Genomic DNA, 24,303 nt, shown 5'->3' with positions numbered 1-24,303 from the left:
CCTGGGATTTGCCTCTGTTCATTCAAACACAGACCTGCCTCCACTGTGGACTTAAATGTGATGTGAGTCTCCAGGCTGCCCAGCTGTATTATTATCAAAGACATAGTACTCAAGTACTTTTCAGTGGTACAACACTCTTTTAGCACTTAACAAATGACTAATAAATGCATTTATAAAGCTGCAATGAAGAATATACAAGCATGTACAATGTTTTCATTTTGTTTTCTGCTTTAGTTGTTAGAGTATGACATGAACACTTGATTAAAATTCCTTGTGTTTTTGAATGAGATATACAAATATTTTAAGGTGTTTATGAGGTACTAACACCTTAAGTCATTAAAATAATAGGACAATTATAACTGCAAAAAACTTTGCACACTAACCAAATAGAGCCACATCTAATCTGCACAATTTTGTGACTATTCTAAAAACAGAGAACAGTTATTCGAACGAGATCTAAACATTTGTCTTTAACATTTTTGCCAGTGAATCTATGACTTTCTTATTTCTCAGGCTGTAGATAATTGGATTTAACAAAGGAATGATGACAGTGTAAAATAGAGAGTCCATCATATCTTGGTCATCTCCCTGTGCAGATCCAGGGCGCACATACATGAAGAGAAGAGGGCCATAGTATAAAGAGACAGACAGGAGATGGGCCCCACTGGTGGAGAAGGCTTTCCCGATGCCTTGTACAGACTTCCTTTTTTAAGATTGTAAAGAGAACAAGTGTATAAGAGACAAGAACAGTCACAATGGTGAACACCTGTATTGACCCAGAGAAAATGAAAACAATCAGAATATTAATCGAAGGATCAGTACAGGAAATCTTAAACAATGGTATAATGTCACAGTAAAAGTGATGTATTGTGTTAGAGCTACAGAAGATTAATCTGAATAAAAAACCTGTATGAATTAAGGCATGAAGAAGGCCACCTGCAAATGATGATAATAATAGCCGTATGCATAGTCTATTCGTCATAATCACTGGATAAAGTAAAGGGTTGCATATGGCTACATAGCGATCATATGCCATACTTGGCAAGAGAAAACATTCCGTGGTTGCACTGAATACAAGGGAAAAAAATTGTATCATGCATTCAGGGAGAGAGATCATCTTACTTGTGGCAAAGAAGTTGACCAGCATCTTGGGGGTCACTGTGGATGATAACCAAATATCCACAAATGCCAAACTCCCAAGGAATAAGTACATGGGGATGTGAAGGTAAGGGTCATTCCATATGAGGGCAATCAGAACAAGGTTCCCCATGATGGTGATGAAATATACAACCAAGAACATCAGGAACAGGGGTATTTGCCACTCCAGTTGATATGTAAGTCCTGTGAGAATAAACTCTGACAGCAATGTTGCATTTTTCGTTTCCATATCCTTCATAGATTACCCCTGAAATGAAATACAGTCAATATAAAAAGAAAATTCGTTCAGGATTTATAAATGAATGTTTAGTGTGGGTAGTTGAAATAAAACCGTACACTAGCGTGAATGCCGTTAATTTTATTTACTCTTACTATAATACATGGAAACTATTTGGAGGAATTCTTATATTGGAAAAATGCAACTATTTCAGTTTCAAAATATATGCAAGAATGAACATATTTAGAAGAGAAGAGAGACATTCTGAACATGAGCATATTTATGGGGAAAGTATTGAATGTGATGGGGAAATTCTGTGTGTGGGACATGGATGCAGCATCAAAAGTAAGGATATTAGAAGAGCCTGGATTATAAAATGAATGAAAAGCCATGTGAAAAATCTTGCACTTTTTTTCTTCAAGCCATAGGCAAGCACTGAATATTTTAAGATAAGGTATGGCATCATCGGGTATTTTTAAAATTACATATTTGGTTCTTAACATAGGCTTCAGGGAGGAGCACCTTTTGTCAGGGATACTATTAGGAAGATGTTATTATTGTCCAGGGATTCCCAAACTGGATTACACATTAGAATTTTCTGGGGGAACTTTTTTGTGCAAAATATAGCTTCTAAGATATTACTGTAGAAATTGATTCAGTAGGTTAAGAATGGGGTCTAATAATACGCACTTCAAAAATCTCCTTAGTGTATTAAAATGCATGTGAAGTTTTAGTCCATGTGTGATATCACATTTGTAGTAATGAAGATGACAAAGAAATAGATAAAAATAAATCAGAATGTAGAGTCACTAGGACTTAGTGACATATTAGATGCGAAGGGGTGGTCAGTGAAAGAGACAAGAGTCACTTGGGACTGGGTAGATGGTCATCAAAAATCGAGATTGAGAACTCAGGTGCATTGGCCAGTTTGTGGAGAGAGCATCCTCTGAACATCCAGGTGAAATGTACTTAGTAGTTTAAGTCTACAAGAGCTTAATAGAAATAATGACTTGGGGGTCATTTGGGCTGGCTGCAAGCATAGTTATGGATTCCTATCCATTGGAGAGGGAAGATACAGTAAAAAAAGGATGGCATGGATAGAAACTGGAAGAAGTTATATTAAAGAGATTACAAAATGGATCTACCTATTTATTAGATGGATAACATCTGAACCTCTTTTCTACTACATGAGTCTTGGTGGCACAGAAAAGCTGGCAACCACGCTAGAAGCCAAAATTTCCGGAAGCTGACTTTCCCATCCCCCTTGCACCTAGAGCAGGGGACTTGATCTAGGATTAGCCACTCAAACCCACCTACACTGGATTTGGAATATGGGGAGAAGATGATAAAGGATCAAATATGGACAAAAGAGAATTTTGCTTGCAAAGTCAACCAATGGAGCATTATCAAGCCCCAGAAAATGCATCCTGCACCCACAACAAGGGCATTGTCAGTGTGAGCTGTGGCATTCCAAGTGCAGCAGCAATGACAGCAGCTCTTATTGAGGTAGAGGTGGGACATCATTTTGGCTGTTGACTGGCTGCCTTATTTCTTTGTGTTTCTGCCCATTTTGCCAGTGGATTTCTCCAACTTCCCTAGCATTTCTATGTTAGAGCCAATTTCCATTCGATGAACTTTTCCTCTTGCAACCAGAACTCTGGCTCACACAGAAGGAGACAAGGGAGAGACAGAAAAGGATATGAGCAGGGTGATCAGAAAAGCAGGAGGAATTGGAAAGCTGAGTGCCGTGGGCTTAAAGAAAGGAAATGCTCAAGGACAGCGTGAAGTACCATGCCAAAAGAGAAATAAACGCTCTGGTAGGATGAGGAGTGGACAGAGATCACTGAGTGTGGAAAGTAAGAGATTTTAGTGTGTTTACTGAGAGCAGTTTCCATTTTGTGATAGAGTTGAGGTCAGAGAATAATGAGAAGTGAGTGGGAAACAAGGGGCAGTGCAGTAGGAGAATGAACGGAGTTCTCCAGGACGTGGACAACAGTTGGCGTCTGTCCACTGTCCATGGACAGATCTGAATCTTCCTCCTGCAGAACAATCTCATGAAAGATTTCACAAGAGAGAGGAAGGCATTGAGAGGGTAGAGGGGAAGGAAGTGGAATGGGAAATTTGGTGGGTGAAAAGGAAACAAGAGACAGGAAGAGAAGAAGGTAGAGAATAACAGAGCTGGTCAGTGTAGGAAGGACAAGGCCAGGAAGAGGGAGAGAGGAAGTCACTGAAAGGCTGAGGGGAAGGGAGGGGAGGCTCAGAGGTTGGGGGAGAGTGCTTGTCTTAACCCTGGTTTTCATTAAAACTGTCAACACTGGGAATCCTTTCTTTCTCTTTTAGTCAAAATTTCAAGTTTTTTTTCCTACAAAATTTGGGTATGAAAGAGATTTTCATGTTAAATTTTACCTTAGAAAATTTGCACTGTTCATTAATATACTAGCAGTGCCTGCAAGTTCTTTCCATATTTAAAAGTTGCTTTATCTTTGTTATTACTGTTATTAGAACTGTCTTTCTCTAGAAATCCTGCTGATTTTACTTGAGAGCACTTTCTTCTCCACCAGTTCAATCAGCAGAATAAAATTGAGCCGAAGACTGGAATCTAATTCATGTGATATAAATAACCAATGCCAATAATTGTAGTTAAACGCATTTTTATTTGTAATGGGCTTCCTTCCTTGCAAACCCAAATCCCTAAGTAATAAAAAAATTCTCAAATTCGGTGTGTGGGTACTTATTAAGTCCTAAAGCTGGAAAGACCAGAAGAAGGACATCTCTGCATTTTTTTCTCCTTTGTCTACAAACAATATATATTCTATTTATATCATAAATTATATACATGTATAAAATACTCAAATTATTTTCAAAAGTGGGTGAAAGGTAGGAAGGTTAATATTTAAGTGATTTAACTAAAAAGTTTAATCAGAGAATGTTGTTAATTAAATGGAATAAATATTTTAAGCAGAATCCTCAGAAAGATTTCTGATGTAGGAAATAATATGACTTAAATCCTAAGCCCGCTTTAAATTGTTTAGTGTTCTAGTTTACCGAAACTTATCTTATGGAGCCATTATAATTATGCTACCCAGATAATTAAATATCATTAAAGAGCACAATTCAGTCTTAGAGCTATTTTGCTTATCTAGATTTTCCACACAGTAATAAAATAATACAGATCATCACTATTTGTTTTCTATTTTCAACTGGCTTTTGGCATCTTAAAACCAATTCAAAATTATTATAAATTTAACATTATTTTTAACTTTCTATAAAAAATAATAGATATTACACAAATCATTATCTCTTATCAGTACCTGTTAGGAAATTGTGGAGATGCTTTCAATACCTTAGGTTTTCTAAAGTAGATAAATAAACTATAGCAGAAGAATGACAAAAACATAGATACCAGTTCAGTACACACTGATCTATTTTGGAAGCTTCATTCTCATACTCAGGAAAATGTGGCTTATATTAATTTGCTCTGAACACAAGCCAAGCAATTGTACAACTGTGTGCTTTTACGGGAAGAGGAAGGAGTGAACAACTAAAATTCCCCTGGCAGCACCCAAGGATTCTCTTTAGGACAAAGCTGAGCTGTTCCTCTGGGCATTGTGGACTTGGACATGTGTGAGAAGTCCAGGTTGTCCCACAGGGTATTACAGATTCTGAAATCATGAACATCTAGTCATTGTAGACTGTGCTAGTTCTAACAAATGAAATTGAACTTCATGCCACTATTTGTCCCCACAGATGACACTTCTGACATGTTTATGCAAACTCCAGTTTATCTATAAATTTTGGTGCTCTGGGTGCTTTGATTAGCATGGTCTTGTCTGAGCTAATCAGTCACGATTTTAATGAGGCCAGAGTTCTACATTCCCTTCAGGAAACAACCCCCAGAAAGTTGTCCTCCTCATGCAAACTGCAGCTCACATTCAGAGCTGGACCTCACTCCCCACTTTAAGCTGAAATCTGATGTGAAATCTTACTAAGCAAAGGTCAGGGAGGAGCCAAGGAAAAACAGAACAAGGGACCACAGTGGAAGGAGGCCTGGATCTGAGCTTCCCCAACTTTATTGCCTGTGAATCTCCTGGAGGCCTTGTTAAAATGCAGATTCTGTCTCAGAGGTCTGGGTGGGGCCCGAGGGTCTTCATTTCTAACAAAGTGATGCCTGTGGACACCTGCCATCCACAGGGCCTTCTTCACTGGAGGACCTGGATCATCAGAGAGCTAGGTCACTGGAGCAGCTCCACGTGGTGAATGAGGCTGGCATGTCACGAGAGAAGCAGGAGGAGCCAGGTGGGGCCCCGGAGGCCAGCCTGGGTGGGATCACACGGGTCTGCAGGGTGGGTCAGGGGCTGTGTGCTTTAACAGAAATTGAAGGAAAACTATTGAGGGATTTTGAACATGGTGCTCAAGTGTTCAGATTTGCCTTCAAGCATTAACAGAGAGGTTGACAAGGAACATTCATTTAGAAAAATAATGACATTATTACATCAAAAAGGTATAATGTGAAAATAGTAATACTTTGGTTTGATATCTGAAGACTAGAAAAATGTTATCCTCCACTCAGGACCAGATGGGCAGCTAGTGGGAAAACAAAGGGCATATTGTTTGGTAGATTCATTAATCAATTATCCTGTGTCCTTAATTTTTTGCTAGTGAAAGCCAAAAAAGAGGAGAAAAACATAGATAAAGGAAAAGTCACTGTGAAACCTCAGTAGACAAGTGAGTAAGCAGTATGATGTGCAGAGATAGCTGCAACATGACCCAAACTTGATTTAAATTTACTGTCCCCTTCAATTCTGTGTCATTATCTCCTAACTCCTTTCATTGCTTCTCTGTGAGTGCAGAGGTCTGCCTTGCTTCTTCCAGTATGAGCAGTCTTTTCAATTTTAGTCATTTTAATAGGTGGGTTGTGATATCTCATTGTGGTCTTCATTTGCATTCCCCAAAGATGAATTATATTGAGGATATATTTGTGTCTTTAGATGACATCTGTATATCTTGTTTACTGAAGTGTCTGTTCAAATATATTGCATATTTTTTAATTATGTATTTTATTATTAAGTTTTGAGAATTCTCCATATTTCCTGTCTACAAGGCTTTCATCAGATACAGGATTTGCAAACATTTTCTCGAGGATCTTGATCTTCTTTCCTTTCTACTAGATATATCACTCATCCATTATGCTGATTGGACCTAGCGAGCAAGGAGTAGCAACTACTGTAGACTTATTAGCAGACATTTGCATGCCAGAAGGTGAGAAATAAATCCAGCACAAATTCAGAGCCCATTTATCTCACTGAAATTTCTAGGGGTCCAGTTTTCTGAGTCATGTGGAGATATCCCTTCTAAGCTGAAGGACAAGTAGTCGCATCTGGCCCCTCCTGCAACCAGAAGGAGGCACAACACCTAGTGGCTTCTGTGGCTTCTGGAGGCAACATCATCCTCATTGGGGTGTATACTCCAACTCCTTAAAGGAGTGAACAGAAAAGCTGCTAGTTTTGAGTGCGGCTCAAAAGAGGAGAAGGATTTGGGAAAGGTCTAGGCCGTTGTGCAAGCTGCTCTGCCACCTGGGCCGTATGATCCAGCAGGAACAATGGAGCTTAAAGTGGTGGTGGCAGATAGGGGTGCTGTTTGGAGAATTTGGCAGCCTCTATAGGTAAATAACCCCACAGACCCTTAGGTTTGAAGCAAAGCCCTGTCATCGACTGCAGATAACTACTCCCCATTTGAGAAACAGCTGTTGGCCTGCTACTGAACCTTAGTGGAGACTGAATGCTTAAGCATAGGCCACCAATTTCCCATGCAACCAGAGGTTCCTTTCATGAACTGGGTGTTACCTGACTCACCAAGCCATGAAGTTGGGAGTGCACAGCCACACCATCATCAAAAGAAGTGATATGGGGCCAGCTCAGTTGCGTAGTGGTAAGTTCATGTGCTCCTCTTTGGCGGCCCGGGGTTAGCGGGTTCAGATCCTGGGTGTGGACCTATATACCACTCATTAAGCCATGCTGTGGTGGCATCTGACATACAAAATAGAGGAAGATGGGCACAGATGTTAACTCGGCTAATCTTCCTCAAGCAAAAGAAGAGAAGGATTGGCAACAGATGTTAGTTCAGGGCCAATCTTCCTCATTCCCACACCCTAACAACAGAAACAAAAGAAAGGGTATGTACATGATCTAGCCTGAGCAGGCCCTGAAGGATCAGGAAGTGAAGAAGTGACCCAAATGCCCATGGTCCCCATGCCTGACCCACTGCCTTCTCTATACCAGCCTGCACTTATGGCCACAAGGGGGATTCTCAATAATCGGTAGACTCAGGAAAAGATGACCTGGGCCTGGTTACCAATGGTTCTGCAGGAAATGAAGACACCATTCGAATGTGAACAACTACAGCATCACTGCCACTCTCTGGGACATCCCCGTAGGACAGTGGTGAAGGAAAATCCTCCCACTGGGCTGAACTTTGAGCAGTGCACCTGGTTGTTCACTTGCCTAGAAAGAGAAATGGCCAGATATGTGACTATGTAATGATTCATGGGCTTTAGCCAGAGTGTGGCTGGATTGTCAGGGAGTTTGAAGCAATAATACTGGAAAATTGATGACAAGGAAATTTGTAGAAGTGTGAGGATAGATCCCTCTAAATGGGTGAAAAGCATGAAGACATTTCTGTCCCATGTGAATGCTCAACATGTGACCTCAGCAGTGGAGGATTTTAATAAACAAGTGGATAGGATGACCCATTCTACAGACACCAGTCTACCTCTTTCTCCACCCACCCCCGTCATCACCAAATGGGCTCATGACAAAGGTCCATGGCAGCAGGAGTGGAGGGTATGCCTGGGCTAAACAGCATGGACTTCCACTCATCATGGCCAACTTGGCTTTGTCCATTGCTGAGTGCCCAATCTGCCAGGAACAGAGACCAATACTGAATCCCTGATATAGCACTATTCGTTGTTGTGATCGGCTAGCTACCTGGTGGCAGATTGATTACACTGGACAGATTGCAGTGTAATGGAAGAGGCAGTGTTTTGTTCTTACTAGAATAGACACTTATTCTGGATATAGATTTGCAATCCTGCATGCAATGCTTCTGCCAAAACTCTATCCGTGGACTTACAGAATTCCTTTCACAATGTCATGGTATTCCACACAGCATTGCTTCTATTAGGAACCTGCTTCATAGCAAATTAAGTGTAGCAATGGCCCCATGCCTATAGAAATCACGTCTTATCATTTTCCCTACTGTCCTTATACAGTTAGTTTGATGGAACGGCCTTATGATGAAATGGCCTTATGAAACCCAGTTATTGGCCCACTTTGATGGCATTAGCATGCAGGGCTAGGCAAAGTTCTACAGAAGGCAGTATATTTTCTGAATCCATGTTCAGTACATAGTACTTTTTCTCCCATAGCTAGGATTCACCCTAGGATTCCTAGGGTCTAGGAATCAAGTGGTGAAAATGGGAGTGGCACCACTCACTGTTACCCCTAGTGACCCACTAACATCATTTTTGCTTCTTGTTCCCAGGCCTTTGTGCTCTTCTGGACTTGAGGTCTTAGAGCCAGAGGGAGGATTGCTTCTCCCAGAACACACAGCAATGATTCCACTAAGCAGGAAGTTAAGACTGCCACCAGGCCACTTTGTGCCTCTCATTCCTCTGAATCATCATGCAAAGAAGAAATTTACTGTGCTGGCTGGTGTGACTGATGCTGACTATCAAGGAGAAATGGAATTACTCCTACACAATGGAGATAAGGACAAGTATGTCTGAACTTCAGGTCACTCTGGGGCATCTCTTAGTAGTACCATTCCTTGTAATTAAGGTGAATGGAAATCTCAGCCAAACCAATCCAGGCAAGACTTCTAATGGCTCAGACACTTCAGGAATGAAGGTAGAGAAAAATGACCAGGTAAACAAAACTGACCAACTGAGGTGCTCACTGAAGTCCAAGGGGATATGGAATGGATGGTTGAAGGAGGTAGTTATAGATGGAAGCTACGGCCACGTGATCAGTTACAGAAATAAGGACTGTATTGTCACGATTGTTTACTCCTCAGTTGGGTAAGAATACATTTATTTCTGTGTACATATATATATGTGTGTGTCCATGTATATTTATGTATGTATACAAAAAAGATAGCAAATATCTTTGTTTTCTTTCCACTCAATCTCTTATCATGTAACGTAAAACGTATTGACTTTATATCATGGTAATTAGGTATTGTTAATTTTACATTGTAGTATTTAAGTTACCAGATATTAAGGAGAACAGTAAACATCACTCACAGATTTTACCTCCTGCTCTGGCCAATGGTTCAGTGCATTTCTGGTTGTATACAGCATAGTTGTATGATGTTAAATGGAATTATGACCTTGCTATTTTCTTATTTGGAGTTTAAGTATGGTTTAAAGAATTGTGTATGGGTGCCATGCTGACAACAGGTGGACATGTGATGGTTCATTTTATGTTTCAATCTGGCTCAATCATGGAATGTCCAGATATCTGGAAAATCATTATTTCTGGTTGTGTCTGTGAGAGTGTTTCTGGAGAAGAATAGTGTTAAACTAGTAGACTGAGTAAAGTAGCTGGTCCTCCCTAAGGCTAGTGGGCATTGTCTAATCCATTGAGGCCCTGAATGGAACAAAGGCAGAGGAAGGTTGAATTTGCTCTCTGCCTGACTGACTGATCTGTGACACTGATTTTCTCCTGCCCTGGGATCTCATGGCTCTCAGGCCTTCAGACTTGCTAGAATCTATACCATCAGCTATCCTATTCTCAGGCTTTAGACCTACACTGTTGGCTTTCCTGGGTCTCTACCTTGTAGACGGTAGGTCATGGGCTTACTCAGTCTCCAAAATCATGTCAACAAATATCTTATAATAGATGTCTTTAGATATAGGCATAGATGACATATAGATATAGGTTGATATAGATTTATCTCTATATTTGTTTTTCCATATATCCTATTTGTTCTGTACTCTGGACAACCATGACTAATACAAACACTAGATGTAGGTTAAGTGAACTTCTTTCCTTATCTTGAAAAATAGAAGGAAATATCATGATACAACTATTAATTGTTACCCTCAAATAAGTCTGACTTAGAAGTTATCTTCTCAGATGAGGTATTATCATACTATGACAGTGTGAGGATTATTTTGTATAAGAAATTTCTTTGAGAATGATGGTCCAAAAGTTGATCCAGCTTGACAATTAAATTTTCTAATGAACAGATATCCCTATCATTAACTTTATTGACAGAAGGCAGTGGGATTTTGATTGGCTATCATCACTGTCAATCATGGAATAATTCAATCAAAGAATAATTCACTTTAGATGTATGATACTTGCAATTGTCATGAAAGAGACTTAAGAAGATGAGCTTGCATGCAGCAGTAGTCCCAGGCCCAGTAATCAGCTGGGCTCACCACAAGATTGAAAAAGAGTGATGTACTCTTACTGCAAAGATAAGAAGAGTACTAAGACTTCTAAATTGTAATCTAAAAAAGTCTGTATGCCAGAAATAGGTATTACACAAGGTCAGTTGTGTCTTAAAAGAATAAATAAACTACTGAATGCTTCAAATGAAGGAGTATTTCTATCCTGTTTGGGGTAACATGGAAATGAATTCTGGGAGCTGTAATATTTGAGACAAACCTTGAAGAAAGGATAGCATTTCAATTGTAAAAGAAGATGGGGGCATTTAATCGGGGGCAGGCATTTTTGTGGAGTGACTTATGTTAATGAAAGTATGTACCTGAGAGGATGGTGTGTCCACAAGGCTTCCAGTAACTCACTTCCGGTATCACACAGGGTCCATTAGGAGAAATGCAGGGGAAGAGACTTCAGTGTTTAACTAAAGTTTTATTGGAAAGGACTTCAAATAATACCAGGACGCAAATTCAGGGTGAAGTATCCATATATGTATGTATATGTTTATATATATGTGTGTATATATGTATTTTATATATTTCTTTATATACATGTAGATATGTTTATGTATCATGTAATCTATACATACACATGAACAAATATAAACAAATTCATGTATATATACATACTCAGATCTAGATACATATAACATGTATGCATATAATGTTAGCAGTAAGAGTACATTGAAAGTTACTGAGAGGAATATGATTTATTAGAGTTCTCTCTATGAAGAATAATTTGGCAGCAATGTTCGGGAAGTAAGAGAGTATCCGCAAGATGTAGGAGATAAGTTACCAGAGTTTTGCAGTTCACAGAGGCTGTTAGTTATCAGGGTGAGAGCCTGAGTGTTATCAGCAGGAATGTGTGTGGAAACAGTGATGAGAGAGGAGGGCACCAGAGGACCTGAAGACCATCGCTCACTAGATTAGAGTATGGAGTATGATGAAAGCAAATGCTTAGGGACTATTAAGTCACAAAACCCCCAAACTCTTGTTCATTTTCATGTCTTCCTCAGACACTCACTGGGCACCATGACATCATATCTTCTTAACATTATTTGAACTTCGGTAGTATGCATTTTGAATCCTCACATTGTCAACAATGCATTCCAATAACCTTTATACACTACTGATGTGTCTTATTAGTTTCCTGTTTTTTAGTTCTCAGAAGATTGAGAATATTTCTTGCCTATTCTGCCACTTCTTTTTCCTCTCTATGCCCATCCCAAATAAATTCTGCAATCTCATCTCTTAGCTTTCTGAATTACAAAGCATTTCAGATTATCCTACAAATCCAAACAGTTGGAAAGTGCCTTTCAAGGCACCAGAGACAGTGAGAGGCAAACCCCCTCCTCCTTACTCATGGATGCACACTACGTGGATGCTAAGAGCATCCTCTTACAGTTTGGCCCAAACTCACTGTCTTACAGCTTTCTCTTTTTTTTCTTCGTTGTTTTCCCACTTCTTCTTATTCCTCTGTGTGATCTGCGAGTTGAAACCCCACAAAAAGTGAAATTCACCACGTCCCAAAGAAAGTGGAGTGAAAGACCTTTGATGACTAGCAGATTCCTGGGATTTGCCTGTGTTCCCTCAAACACAGACCTGCCTCCACTGTGGAGTTAATGTGATGTGAGTCTGCAGGCTGCTGAGCAGTGTCACTATCGGAGACATTGTAGTTCAGTCCTACAGCGGGGCTACGCTATGTTAGTGCTTCATGCATTTCTAAAGCCACATTGAAAACAGAACGTAAAATATTTTATTTGTTTTTGTCCTTAATTATTTTAGAATGACATGAACACCTGATTAAATTTCTATGTTTTTGAGTAACATCACGCATATATTAAGGTGTTTATTAGGTACTCCCACTTTAAATCATTAAAACACTTGGGGAATTATAACTGCAAAAAACAGTGCACACTAACCAGAACAGAGTCACATCTCATATGCAAAATCGTGTGACTGTTTTAGTAAAAAGAGGACAAATATTAGTATGAGATCTAAACATGTCTCTTTAACATTTGTGCCAGTGAATCTATGACTTTCTTATTTCTCAGGCTGTAGATAATTGGATTTAACATAGGAATTATGACAGTGTAAAATCGAGAGTCCATCATATTTTGATCATCTCCCTGTGTAGATCTAGGGCACGCATACATGAAGGCAAGAGGGCCATAGTATAAAGAGACAGATAAGAGATGGTCTCCGCAGGTGGAGAAGGCTTTCCTGATGCTTTGTACAGACTTCCTTTTTAAGATTGTAAAGAGAACAAGTGTATAAGAGACAAGAACAGTCACAATGGTGAAGACTTGTATTGATCCAGCGAAAATAAATATCATCAAAAAATTAATAGAAGGGTCAGTACAGGAAATCTTAAGTAACGGTATAATGTCACAGTAAAAGTGATGTATTATGTTATAATTACAGAAGATTAATCTGAATAAAAAACCTGTACGAATTAAGGCATGAAGAAAGCCACCTAAAAAGGCCAAATTTAATAGGCTACTGCATAGTCTGTTGGACATAATCACAGGATAGAGTAAAGGTTTGCATATGGCCACATAGCGATCATACGCCATTGTTGCCAGCAGAAAACACTCTGTGGTTACACTGATTGCAAAGGAAAAAAATTGTATCAGGCATTCAGGGAGAGAGATCATCTTACTTGTGGCAAAGAAGTTGACCAGCATCTTAGGGGTCACTGTGGATGATAATGAAGCATCCACAAGAGCCAAACTCCCAAGGAATAAGTACATGGGGATGTGAAGATGAGGGTCATTCCATATGAGAGCAATCAGAATAAGGTTCCCCACAATGGTGATGAAATATATAAGCAAGAACACCAGGAACAGGGGGATTTGCCACTCAGGTTGATATATTAGTCCTGTGATGATAAACTCTGTCAGCAACGTTGCATTTTCCTTTCCCATGTCCTCACTAGGTGCTGCCTGAAGTGAAATGGAGTAAGTGAAAAGTATATATCAGCGAGGATTTATAACATGAAAATAGGGCAGAGGAGAGTTGAAATAAATTAAGCAGTGATTAAAATTTTTATAAGAAAATTTCAGAATTTCCCCCTTACTTTTGTTTATTACCTCCAAAATAGACGGAATTTATTTGGGAGGAATTTAACAGATGGAAAAAACATACAATAATTTCAGTTCCAGAAATGTTCCAGATTTAGAGAAAAAGGAAAGTCATTCTAAGTATGTGCTAAATTTATGAGGATACCATCGAGTGTGGTAGGGAAATCCCGTTTGTGAACATGGATGTAGAGTCAAGGGAAAAGAAGTCTGAAGGGGCTGGGTAATGGAATGAATACAACAGCATGTGTAGGATCTTGAACTTTATTCCTCAGGCAATAATCATGCACTGAAAATTTAGGAGATATGCAGTGGTGCTGTAAGATATTTTTGAAAATGAATACAAAACAGTGTAGAAAGTAGGTTGCTGGGAGGAGAAATTGCAGTCAGGAATACCAGTTAGGAAGCTGATACTCTTGTCCAGTGGTTCCCAAACCAGATTACACATCTGAATTGTCTGAGGAAGTTTTTATGCAAATGTAGATTGTGAGGTAGTACTGCAGAAATTGATTCAATACATCAAGCATGGGGGTCTAATATTTGCATTTTGAAAACCCTTTCCATCAAATCAAATGCATGTCAAGTGTCTAGTCAATGCACAATGTGAACTTGGGAATGATGAGGAGGAATGAGAGATAGATGCAAAAGAATTCAGAATGGAAGGTCACTAGGACCTGCTGACATATTAGATGGGAAGGGGGTGGTGAGTGAAGGAGAGAGGAGTCACTTGATGACTGGGTAGATGGTCATCAAAAATTGAGATTGAGGGGCTGTCCTAGTGGCACAATAGTTAAGTTTGGTGGGCTCCACTTTGGCAGCCCAAGTTCATGGGTTCGGATCCCAGCATTGACCAATACCACTCATCAAGCCACACTGTGGTGGTGACTCACATACAAAATAGAGGAAGATTGGCACAGATGTTTGCTCAGGACCAATCTTTCCAATCTTTCTTACATTTCTGTGTTAGAGCCAATTTCCATTCAATTAACTCATTTCCTGTTGCAACCAAGGAAATAAAGCAAGACTACAGCTCACAGCAGAAAAAGACTAGGGAGAGACCAGATAAGCATACTGAGCAGAGCGATCAGAGAAGCAGGAGGGAGATGGGACAACTGAGTGCTGTGGACTTAGAGGGAAAGATGCTCAGGAAGAACGAAGGGAAGTACATGTGAAATGCCAAATAAATGCTCTGGTAGGACAAGGAGTGATCAGAGTTCACTTAGTGTGGGCGTTAAGACATTGGTCGTGGCTTTAGTGAGAATAGTTTCCATTTTGTGATAGACATGAGGCCAGAAAATCATGAGAAGTGAAAGGGAAACCAGTGGGTGGAATGATATGGAGAACTCCAAGAAATGTGGGAAGAGTTGGCATTTCTCTTCTTCTCCTAGACACCTGTAGGGTTGTTTTTCCTCTGGAACATTTTAGTAAAAGTTTTCACAAGAGAGGAGAGGAGATAAGGCATGGAGAAGAGAGAGGGAACAGAAGTGGGAAGGAAATATGTAAGAAAACAACACGGGGGTGAGTGAAGATGGAAAATAACAGAGACAGATGGTCAGTGTAGGAAAGACCAGGAAGAGGGAGAGAGGAAGTCACTGAAAGGCTAATGAAAGTCAACAATTCCAGTTGTTAAGTAGGTTTTTATATGGGATGGTTTTCATTACCTGCAATCCCAATCACTAAATAATTGAAAACCCTCCAATTTCTTTGTGTATGGGTACTTATTAAGTTATAAATGCTGGAAAGCATAGTGGAGGGACATTTTCTACATATTTTACATATATATATATTTGTATATATCTCAAAATATATATATATTGGAAATATATATATATCAGGAAATATATGTATAAGTATGCATATGTTAATATATATAACATTATGTAAAATTACCTGATCTCTCTATATATCCATTTATATTCTATAATACATATGTATATTTCCATGTTATATCTACAAAAATTCAATAAAATTATCATCAGAAGTGAGTGAAAGGATAGACAAATTAATATTTCAGTATTTACCTTAAAGTTCTAATCTCTGGTTAATTATACAGAATGAGTCTTCCTGTCAGAATCATCAGAATGATTACTTATATAAGAAGCATATGACCTGAAACTTTAAATCCACTTTTAAATTACTTAACTTTCTAGTTCACCAAAATTTACCTTATAAACTCATTATATTTAGGTTAACAAAATAACAAAAAATGTTGCTCAAGGGAACAATTCAGTCTACAGCTATTTTGCATATCCCTGTTTTAGTCATAATAAAATAATTAATTCACTATTTTGTCCTCATTTCCACACAACTATTTTGAAATTTACTAAACCCAATCTAAAATTATTGTAAATTAAACACTATTTTAATTTTTCTATAAAAGAATACTGAATGTTATAGAATTCATTTTTCTCTTACTCATATCTTGTAGGAAATTGTGGCTATCCGTTCTCAGACTTAAGCTTCCCAAAGTTGAAAAATATACAACAGCACAGGAATGACAATAACATAGGTAGCAACTATTTGCACACTGATTCACTTTGGAGGCCTCATTTCCCAAGCTCAGGAAAATGTGGTTTATATTAATTTGCTCTGAACACACATCAACCAATGGTACAACTATGTGCTTTTGCCAGAAGAGAAAGCAGTGAAGAAATAAAATTCCCCTGACAGCGCCCGAGGATTCATTTTAGAGCAAAGCTAAGCTGTTCCTCTGGGCGTCGAGGACTTGGACATGTGTGAGAAGTCCAGGTTGTCCCACAGGGCCTTACAGACTCTGAAATCATGAACATCAAGTCACTGGAGACAGTGCTTTATGCTACTTTTTACCACAAATGACACTTCTGGCATGTTTATACAAACTCCAGTTTATGTATAAATTTTGAGGCTCTGAGTACTTTGATTAATATGGTCTTGTCTGAGCTAATCACACATGATGTTAATGAGGCCAGAGTTCTAGATTCCCTTCAGGAGCCAACCACAGGAAAGTTGTCTTCCTCATGCAAACTGCAGCTCACATTCAGACCTGGACCTCATTCCTCACTTTAGGGTGAGATCTGGTGAGAAATCTTACTAGGTAAAGGTCAGGGGAGGAACTTAGGAAAAACAGAGCAATTGACCACAATGGGATGAGGCCGAGATCAGAGCTTCCCAAGCTTTAATGCCTGTGAATCTCCTGCAGATCTTGTTAAAATGCAGATTCTGTGCATGAGGTCTGGGTAGAGTCTGAGGGTCTTCATTTCTAACAAGGTGATGCCTGTGGGCACCTGCCATCCACAGGGCCTCCTTCACTGGAGGACCTGGATCATCAGAGAGCTAGGTCACTGGAGCAGCTCCACGTGGTGAATGAGGCTGGCATGCCACGAGAGAAGCAGGAGGAGCCAGGTGGGGCCCGGGAGGCCAGCCTGGTGGGATCACACGGGTCTGCAGGGTGGGTCAGGGCCTTTGTGCTTTACCCCAAACTAAAGTAAAACTACTGAGGAATATCGAACATGGCACTAAAGTGTTCAGATTTGCCTTTAAGCATTAACAAAGAGTTGACAAGGAAGGTTCATTCAGAAAATCAATGACATTATTATATCAAAAACATATAATGTGAAAATAGTAATATTTTAGTTAGATATTTGAAGAGTAGAAAAATGTTTAACCTCCACTCAGGACTTGATTGGAAGCTGGAGGGGAAAGCAAAGGGCTTATTTTTTGGTTGACTCAATTGTCAATGATACCGTGTCCTTAGAATTTTGCTAGCAAAAGTCAAAAAAGAGGAGGAAGAAACAACATATGTAAAGGAAAAGGCAGTGCGAAAACTCAGCCGAGAGGTGAGTAAGCGGTGCGATGTGCAGAGATGGCTTCAACATCACCGAAATTTGACTTAAATTACTGCCCCCTTCAATTCTGTGTCATTATCTCCTAACTCATATGTTGCCTCTTTGTGAGTACAGAGGTCTGCATTGCTGGATCCAATATGAGCAGTCTTTCAAATTTAGTCATTTTAATAGATGGGTCTCGCTTCCTCCTTGTGGTCTTCATTTGCATTCCCCAATAATGAATTTTATTGAGGATATTTTTGTGTCTTTATATGACATCTGTATATCTTGTTTAGTGAAGTGTCTGTTCAAAATCTTTCCCCCATTTTCTAATTGAGTTATGTATTTTCTTATTGAGTTTTGAGAGTTCTCCATATATCCTGGATACAAGGCTTTCATCAGATATGTGATTTGCAAAAATTTTCTCAAGGCTATGGATCTTCCTTCCCTCCCACAAGATATCACACTCATCCATTATGCTGATTGGACCTAGTGAGCAAGGAGAAGCAACTAGCAGAGACTTATTCTTAGACATGTACATGCCAGAGGGTGAAAAATAAATCCAGCACAAGTTCAGGGCCCACTGATCTCAGTGACATTTTTAGGGGTCCAGTTGTGTGAGTCGTGTGGAGACATCCCTTCTCAGGTGAAGGATTAGTTATTGCATCTGGCCCCTCCTGCAACCAAAAAAGAGGCACAACACCTAGTGCCGCCTGTGGCTTCTTGAGGCATCATTATCCAAATATGGGTGTATTCTTCTAACTTATTGAATGAGTACCCAGAAAAGCTGATAGTTTTATGTGTAGCTCAAAGCAGGAGAAGGATTTTCAAAAGGTCTAGGCTGCTGTGCAAGCTGCTCTGCTACTTGAGCCATATGAAACGATGGTGCTGAAGTGGTGGTGGCATATAACCATGCTGTCTGGAGGCTTTGGCAGGCCTTTATGAACAAAACACTTCACAGACCCTTAAGTTTGGAGCAAAGCCCTGCCATACGCTGCAGATAACTGCTCTATGTTTGAGAAACAGCTGCTGGCCTGCAACTGGACCTTAGTAGAGACCGAATGCCTAACCATGGGCTACCAATTTCCCATGAGACCAGAAGTGCCTTCTGTGAACTGGGTTTTATCTGATCCACAAGCCATGAAGTTGGGAGTGCAAAGCCGCACCATCATCCAGTGCAAGTGGTACATACATGATCTACCCTGAGGAGGCCGAGGCACCAGCAAGTTACATGAAGAAGTGGCCCAAATGCCTGTGGTCCCCACACCTGCTCCACTGGCTTCTCTATCCCAGACTGCACTTACGGCCTCTTGGCGGAGGTTCTAGATAATAAGTACACAGAGGAAGAAATGACCTGGGCCGGGTTTACTGATGGTTCAGCACGATATGCAGACACCATTTGAATGTGGGCATGTATAGCACTACTGCCACTCTCTGGGACATCCCTAAGGGACAGTGGTGAAGGAAAATCCTCCCACTGGGCAGAACTCTGAGCAGTACACAAGGTTGTTCACTTGCCTACAAGGAGAAATGGCCAATTGTGTGATTATATAATGATTCATGGGCTTTGGCCAATGGTTTCCCTGGATGGTTAGGGAATTTGAAGCAATAACACAGGAAAATTGATGACAAGGATATTTGTGGAAGAGTTATGTGGATAGGTTCCTCTGATTGGGCATAAAACATGAGGATATTTATGTCCCATATGAATGTTCACCATGTGACCTCATCAGTGGAGGATTTTAATAATCAAGTGGATAGGATGACCCATTGTGTGTACACTAGTCAACCTCTTTCTCCAGCCACCCCTATCTTCACCAAATGGGCTCATGAAGAAAGGAGCTATAGTAGCAGGAATGGAGGTTATGCTTGGGCTCAGCAACATGGACTTTCATTCATGATGGCCAATTTGACTAGGGCCATTACTGAGTGCCCAGTCTGCCAGCAACAGAGACCAACACTCAGTCCCCCAATGTGGCACCATTCATCAGGGTGATCGGCCAGCTACCTGGTGGCAGTTTGATTACATTGGATAGATTCCAATGTAATGGAAGGGGCAGTGTTTGTTCTTACTAGAATACACACTTATTCTGGTAATAGGTTTGTAGTCCTGCATGCAATGCTCCTGCCAAAACTCTTTCCATGTTCTTCCACAATTCTTTATCCATTGTCATGGTATTCCACACAGCATTGCTTCTAATCAAGGAACTCACTTCATAGCAAATTAAGTGCATCAGTTATCTCATGATTATAAAATTTACTTGTCTTACCATTTTCCCCAAGATACTGGTACAGGTAGTTTGATATAACGATGGAATGGGCTTCTGAAACTCAGTCATCACACCACCTAGATGACATTACCATGGAGGGGTAGGCAAGGTTCTCTAGAAGGCTGTATATTTTCTGAATCTGCATCCAATATTTAGTACTGAATCATCATGCAAAGAAGGAAGTTACTGTGCTGGCTGGTGTGACTGACTGTGACTACCAAGGAGAAATTTGGTTACTCCCACACAATGGAGATAAGGAGAAGAATGCCTGAAATTCTGATCACTTAGAGCGTCTCTTAGTAGTACCATTCCTTGTAATTAAGGTGAATGGAAACCTTAACTAACCAAGCCAGGCAAGACTTCTAACTGCCCAGACACATCTGGAATGAAAGTAAAGAAATATGACCATGTAAATAAAACTGACCAACGGAGGTGCTTGCTGAAAACAAAGGGAATACGGAATGGATAGTTCTAGGACAAGCTTGGAACTTGAAACATAGACCCTTTTCAAGATGAGGGGCTTGTTGTCCAGGAAGATCTGGTGTTAAAGCCCCTTTCCATACCTCACCATAAATGGTCTTGTTTGGAGTCCTTCCAGTTGAAACTTGTCCTGCCAGTGCTTCCACATACCAGCCTGCCCTCCCTAATATCTTAAAATGTACCCCAAACCATGCATTGCGTAGATGTATTTGAGAGCCTTACCTTATGTCTCCTTGCTGGTCAACCTTGCAATAAAGCCTTTTCTTTTCGTAAAAGCTGATGCTATATCATTGCCTTCCATGCCCATCTGGCAGTGGACCCTTACCCAGTAACAGTTTCTGGTGATCACAAAGGGACCTCGATCCTGTGACTGCCTGCCTAAGGCTCTGTAGCCCTGGTGGGGTGCAAAGTCTCATCGCCAAAACTAAACAGCTGCCTAGACAACTATTTCTGGTGATTCAATTCCCATTTCCCTCTGCAGTACTCCTGGCACTTTGGCAATTCTTTCACTCTGCGAAAAGGAACTGCTTCTGGATCAGACATCTTTTGGGTAAGTGAGCTCATTAAAATACACTTGTGCCTAAATTGTCCAAAAACTTCATCAAGATTGCGTGTTAGAGTCTCACCCTGAGGGGCTTTCAGTTGGATTAGAGTCCTGAGACTTGGGTTAGAGTCTGAAGTCTAGGAATGTGGGCTAGGGTCCCACCCTAGTGAAACAGTATAAAACCTTACAACTGCTGAAGTTCTCAAAGAGTCAGGATAGAGTGCTGAACTCTGGGTTAGAGTCCCAGGATATTGGATTTTTTAGTTTGTTCTTGTCTGTCTAAGTTGGACTGTTTTATTTCATAAAATTGGGTGCTTGGGGTCTGAGTTTCTCAGTGACTGTAACAAACTCTCTTTAGAAATTAACTTTATGGGAGTCTTCTGACTCTGAAGAAAAGATGCACCGTTCCCTCTAGAGATGTTCCCAGGTGACTGGGGAATTTATGGAGTTGTCAGGGCATCTGCCCATGATGTGCCACAACTTCACAGTGACCCCTTTTCGAGGAAAATATTTTTTGGGGGGTCTTCATGGTTCACAGTGAAGCAGTCAGTGGCAGCTTATCTGGGACTTACTCATCTGAACTTTCTTGGTGCCAAAACATGTAAGGGAGAAAGCCAATCCCTTGCTTATTCTTGGGGAAGCTGTTCCCACAAGCACACACTAACAGACTCTAAAAACCATCCCCTAGAAAGACCTTGTTTGTTGTGTCCACGTTGGAAAAAGCCCCCTAAAATGGGAAATGTAAATGGTATACCAAATATTAGTCCATTGGGATGCATTCTTCAAAATTGGATGATGTTTGGTTGTGAGCCTATGAAGAAAAAGAAAATGATTTTCTTTTATAATATGGCCTGGCCCCAATACTCATTGGTGTCAGATGAAGTGTGGCCTGATAATGGGTATCTGAACTATAATACCATCTTGCAATTTGACCTATTCTGTAAAAGAGAAGAAAAATGAGAATAACTGTTAATGGCTGGCAAGAAAACCCAAAGTAATTTAAATTACAATGGTCACTTTGGGGCTCCTTTTGAGCTTCCAAAACTTGTCTTTTGTGCACTAGGTTTAAAAGCTACAGATCAGAGAAATCTTTAAAGAGTCAAGCACGCCACCTTCCAGCACAATTGCTCAAAAACTAAAGGTTCCAGAGCCTGTAAATATTTACAAAGAACAACAACATCTCACTAAGCTTATTGAATGTCCTGAGTGCTTAGCTTGATAATCATCAGTTTGGGGGCCCCAAAATATGGTCAAACAAAACTGCGTTTACACCTCATTTGCGGTCAGAGATGGTTGGACAGAAATGCGGGTTGCACTCCATTTGCAGCTAAGGGTCCCTACAAATTGCCATCAGCCTCGGAGGAATTACGTTGGCCATTAGAAGGAATATTCTGATTAGATAAGATCATTTAAAAAGTGTACTTAAAAGCAAAGACTTCAAAATTCTGAGATAGCCTTATTGGAAGTTTTGTTGCAAAAAGCTAAAAAATTAAGTTATAAGAGGTACCAAAAGGAAAAGTGTATTAGGTCATGACTTTACAGACACCTGATAATCTACCTTCAAAGGAGGGCCCAATATTAGACCCTCCCAGGGTTAATGAGACTCTAAGAGATTTTCTGGGAAACTTCTACATTAAAGATTAATGGGTTTTTTTCAGTACTGCTGGGTATAATTACTGTTTGTTCTGGCTGGAATATGAAAATGTATTTGTAAGGAGTTAGCAACTTATAATCAGAAATTTGGCCAAACTGGAAGCTGATATACAGAACCCAATAGGAATTATTTAGGCCTTCTTCCCCAAGTTAAAATAAAACCAAGCACCCAGAGGGAAAGAAGCAAATTAGGGATGATATAGTTGGACTGGCAGATCAACATATAATGTCATCTCAGTTACAACCCAATTTCTGAGGAATTAAGAGCAATTGTCCTTAATTTACAAATCTTTGCAAAACTGGCAATGTAGCTCTAGAGGCAGTTCAGAGTCCACCCATTTCCTTTATCCCAAAAACCTTGTAACCTCTCCAGGCACTGTTTTCTAACCCTTAACCAGTTCCTAAGACTGAAAGGAAAAAGGAAAGAAAAATGGCTATTTAAGCCGTACTATGAAATAACATGTTTTTAAAAATTATAAAAGTATTTGTAAATTTGCCAAGCCACAGAATGCTAATGTAAAAGACACTTCATAATTGCTTACTTCTTAATTTTCACTAAAAATTAGTTTCTAAAGACCAATAATTATAGTAATATAGGAAATTATAGCTACTAAAAATTAATAAAGAAAACATCTTCATAGTGAAGTAAAGTAAGATGTATGTTTTCAGTAAAGAAGGTATAAGGATTGGAGATGTTTTCATTTGTTTTGTTAAGAAAGATAAATTTTTTCCTAAAGTACTAAGAAGAAAAGACGACATGGGACAAATTCTGAACATAAAGAGAAATTTATAGAAGATTTGTGGAAGAAGAACCCTAAGAAAAAGTTTTGTGCATGGATTAATATCAAAAGTAAGCTGGTACAAAATTAGAATTGTTTTTCTCTCTCTTAAAAGAATAATTTTCTTGAGCTTTTACTCTGTTTTTCATAAGGATATTATAAAACATTTTTCTTTACCTTTGAGTAAGTCTACCTAAAGCAGAAATTCTGTTTTGTCAAAATAATTCCCTGTGTTAAAAAAATGAGGGCCTCTCTATTAAGAGAACTAGAGCTTTCTTTTTTTTTTTTTTAACTGTTTAACTTTCTATTTTTGCCTTTAACATCTTCTTTTGTCAATTGGGCTTAATAAATAAATTATTAAATGGATAACTAAGGTATGATCCTATTTGACCAAGTGTTTTAAAACCTTTTGATATTTTTGACAGGCTTCCTCAAAATTCAAATCTTAAATAGTCTTTCTCTTGACCTGAAATTAACTTTGAGAATTTCCAGTGGACCGTGGTACTTCTCAAAGAATTTGTTCTCCCTTCCTATAAAGGGGGAGATATTAAACAATTAGATTTATTTGGTATGTTAAATTGCATGGGAAATATTGCAAAATTAATGTTGATAAACTCTCTTAGGTTATATTGTGTGAGCAAATGTTTTTAATATAAGTATTTTAAAAATTATATGATGTTTCTAAAGTTCTGATCTGTTCTGGTTGTCAGTCATGATTCTAGTTATTTTAAAATGTTATATGTCACAGAAATAACCAAATTTGTTTGTCAATTACCATTTTAAATTCTTTTATCATTTACAATCAGTTATTGTTTTACTCTAATGCTTTTGCAAATATATTTCCATCTTCAGAGAGATTCATGGAAAGGACTCT

The 24,303-nt window shown here is 39.4% G+C and overlaps 1 protein-coding gene and 1 pseudogene across 1 annotated transcript; both read right to left on the bottom strand.

The window, feature by feature from the left end:
- Positions 1-456: 456 nt before the first annotated feature.
- On the bottom strand, positions 457-1,387 carry LOC131414650 (olfactory receptor 5H2-like; annotated as a pseudogene).
- An 11,430-nt stretch (positions 1,388-12,817) lies between these two features.
- LOC131414652 (olfactory receptor 5H2-like) lies at positions 12,818-16,633 on the bottom strand. The gene is made up of 2 exons (XM_058555658.1): positions 16,626-16,633; positions 12,818-13,754 (listed from the first exon to the last, which is right to left on the bottom strand). The coding sequence occupies exons 1-2, from the start codon at positions 16,631-16,633 to the stop codon at positions 12,818-12,820; spliced, it is 945 nt and encodes a 314-aa protein (XP_058411641.1).
- Positions 16,634-24,303: the final 7,670 nt, after the last annotated feature.

This window comes from Diceros bicornis, chromosome 15, assembly GCF_020826845.1.
Source record: "Diceros bicornis minor isolate mBicDic1 chromosome 15, mDicBic1.mat.cur, whole genome shotgun sequence".
In the NCBI taxonomy this organism is placed as follows: domain Eukaryota; kingdom Metazoa; phylum Chordata; class Mammalia; order Perissodactyla; family Rhinocerotidae; genus Diceros; species Diceros bicornis.
Note: the sequence above shows the minus strand (reverse complement) of the source record. Positions and strands in the feature narration are given on the sequence as shown.